Here is a 2,124-nt window from a genome sequence, read left to right as displayed (position 1 = left end):
ATTATATGTAGATTGAGTTTAATTTCGATTTTTTAAATTTTCATTATACTCTTGGATTTAGTTAGTCGAAAACAAAAGCGTACCGCAAACAATGGAGGTGCGCGAAAACAACTGATTATAAATAATCGTGTAATAATCTTAGGTGTTCAACGACATTATTATTAGATTCAAAATGTTGTTGGCTTTCCATAAACATACATTTTAATATCGAACCATAGATTTTAACCGAGAAAAAAAGAACTTTTTAAGCCGTATCACTACCAATATCACTATTCACTTTTTAGATTGTTTACTAGTCGGTACGGTAGTTGTTATAAGAATGAAAAATTTTTCCGTATTCGAATATCACCAAGTTTCCAAGCGTTTCGCCGTTCAAGAGTTCAATCATCAGATTTCACAATGACAGACACCGCAGTCGCAACTTCAACACCCGCTCCAGCAGTGGCCAAAACTAGTCCTAAGAAGAAGGTCGCTGCAAAGGCCAAACCTGCCGCTTCTGCTCACCCGAGCACTGCGATCATGGTTACCGCAGCGATTAAGGAACTCAAGGACAAGAAAGGTTCGACTCTGCAGGGAATCAAGAAGTACATGGCCGCCAACTACAAAGTCGATTCGACCAAATTGGCTCCGTTCATCCGCAAATTCCTGAAGGCCGCCGTCGCAAAAGGACTTTTGGTCCAAACCAACGGTTCTGGTGCATCGGGTCATTTCAAATTGGCCGCGGAGACGAAAAAATCCGTTCCTAAGAAGAAGATCGTTGCCAAGAAACCAGCTGCCAAAAAGGCGCCTGTTGCTGCAGCCAAAAAGAGGAAATCGCTGGTGAAAAAGTCCAAGGCGGAACCGGCTGCGAAAAAAGCCAAGAAAGAGGTAGCTGCTCCCAAGCCGAAGGCCGTTAAACCTGCCAAGGCTAAAAAGACGACTGCTGCTATTAAGACCAAAGCCCCCAAAGCCAAAAAGTCTCCGGTAAAGAAAACCGTACCCAAAAAAAAATAAATCCACACTAGCAGAGTGTTTAACGTACTCTTTATAAAACGGTCCTTCTCAGGACCATCAAATGTTTGTTCATCATTAAAATCTTTCTCTCCCATCATTATATATATAAGTATATACACAACGTACGTTCCAATCAATGTACAAATTCACATTCTAAACGTAGTTCAGATTTCGTTGTTCGCTTGAACTGTGCGCGCAGACTGCTATTTCATATTATGGAACCATTTATCCATTGACCGTTGTTATGGATTAGAGTTGGGAATTTTCGGTCGTTTGAATGACGCGGTCTAGTGATTCGGTCATATTTCGGTCTTGCATCAAATATCGTTCTTATCATTAGATGAATCAATCTTCTTATGAAATATGAATCAGTCAATCAGTGACCGATATTATCATTATAATAATGTTGTAAATTGTACTGTTTGTGTAGTAAAACACCGTGGTTGTTATCATAAACCATGATAATTATCACGGTCTTGGATTATTAATTATTATTGTATATATGTATTTAATATTATACTAATATACTGTCTATGATTACTATTATAGGCTCGTGTGATCTTCAATACCTTACAAAACCTAAAATGGTATCGTGTAAGTAGATATCACCATTCACCACAGATTATATTATATTATCTTTTAATCACGACATGTATTTATTATTATCAACATGTAAATCAGTGCAACTCTGTAGTCAATAGTGACTATCAATAATCGATACTGTCTATCATTAGATACCATCTATGATCTATTTATTTTCTATTTTTCAGTCGTCTGTTGGTTTAATTTAAGATATTTAATATGTTTCCCATTATATGTAGCTAATGCATATAAATTCTTAGAAGGCTAACATTATTAAATATAATTTAATAATTTTTTTCATATTATTATTTTTAAATAGATATTCTTAAATCTTAATGTTTAGTTTTCTCCGTATTGAATCGATCGACTTGCTTCATTATTATTTCATTGAATTCCAAACATAATATAGTTTATTTTGGTTTTGGTTTTAATTATCTATTTTAAGTATATGGCTTAATATTTGTGGAAACTCTGATATAAATCAAATTAAAAAAAAAAAAAAAATGTAGGACGATAGTAGGGTATTTCAAGCACAGCTGCAACGCTACT

General features: G+C 35.2%; 1 protein-coding gene across 1 annotated transcript; it reads left to right on the top strand.

The window, feature by feature from the left end:
* Window positions 1-362: 362 nt before the first annotated feature.
* LOC112680586 (histone H1A, sperm-like) lies at window positions 363-1,050 on the top strand. The gene has a single exon (XM_025550735.1). It carries the CDS (start codon window positions 400-402, stop codon window positions 991-993), a length of 594 nt encoding a protein of 197 aa, XP_025406520.1. The 5' UTR covers window positions 363-399; the 3' UTR covers window positions 994-1,050.
* The last annotated feature ends 1,074 nt before the right edge of the window (window positions 1,051-2,124 follow it).

This window comes from Sipha flava, unplaced genomic scaffold (genome assembly GCF_003268045.1).
Source record: "Sipha flava isolate LNK unplaced genomic scaffold, YSA_version1 17824_pilon_pilon, whole genome shotgun sequence".
NCBI classification, from domain to species: Eukaryota; Metazoa; Arthropoda; class Insecta; order Hemiptera; family Aphididae; genus Sipha; species Sipha flava.
Note: the sequence above shows the minus strand (reverse complement) of the source record. Positions and strands in the feature narration are given on the sequence as shown.

Coding starts and splice junctions, on each gene's coding strand:
- LOC112680586 (XM_025550735.1), top strand. CDS start 400: ATGACAGACACCGCAGTCGCAACTTCAACACCCGCTCCAGCAGTGGCC.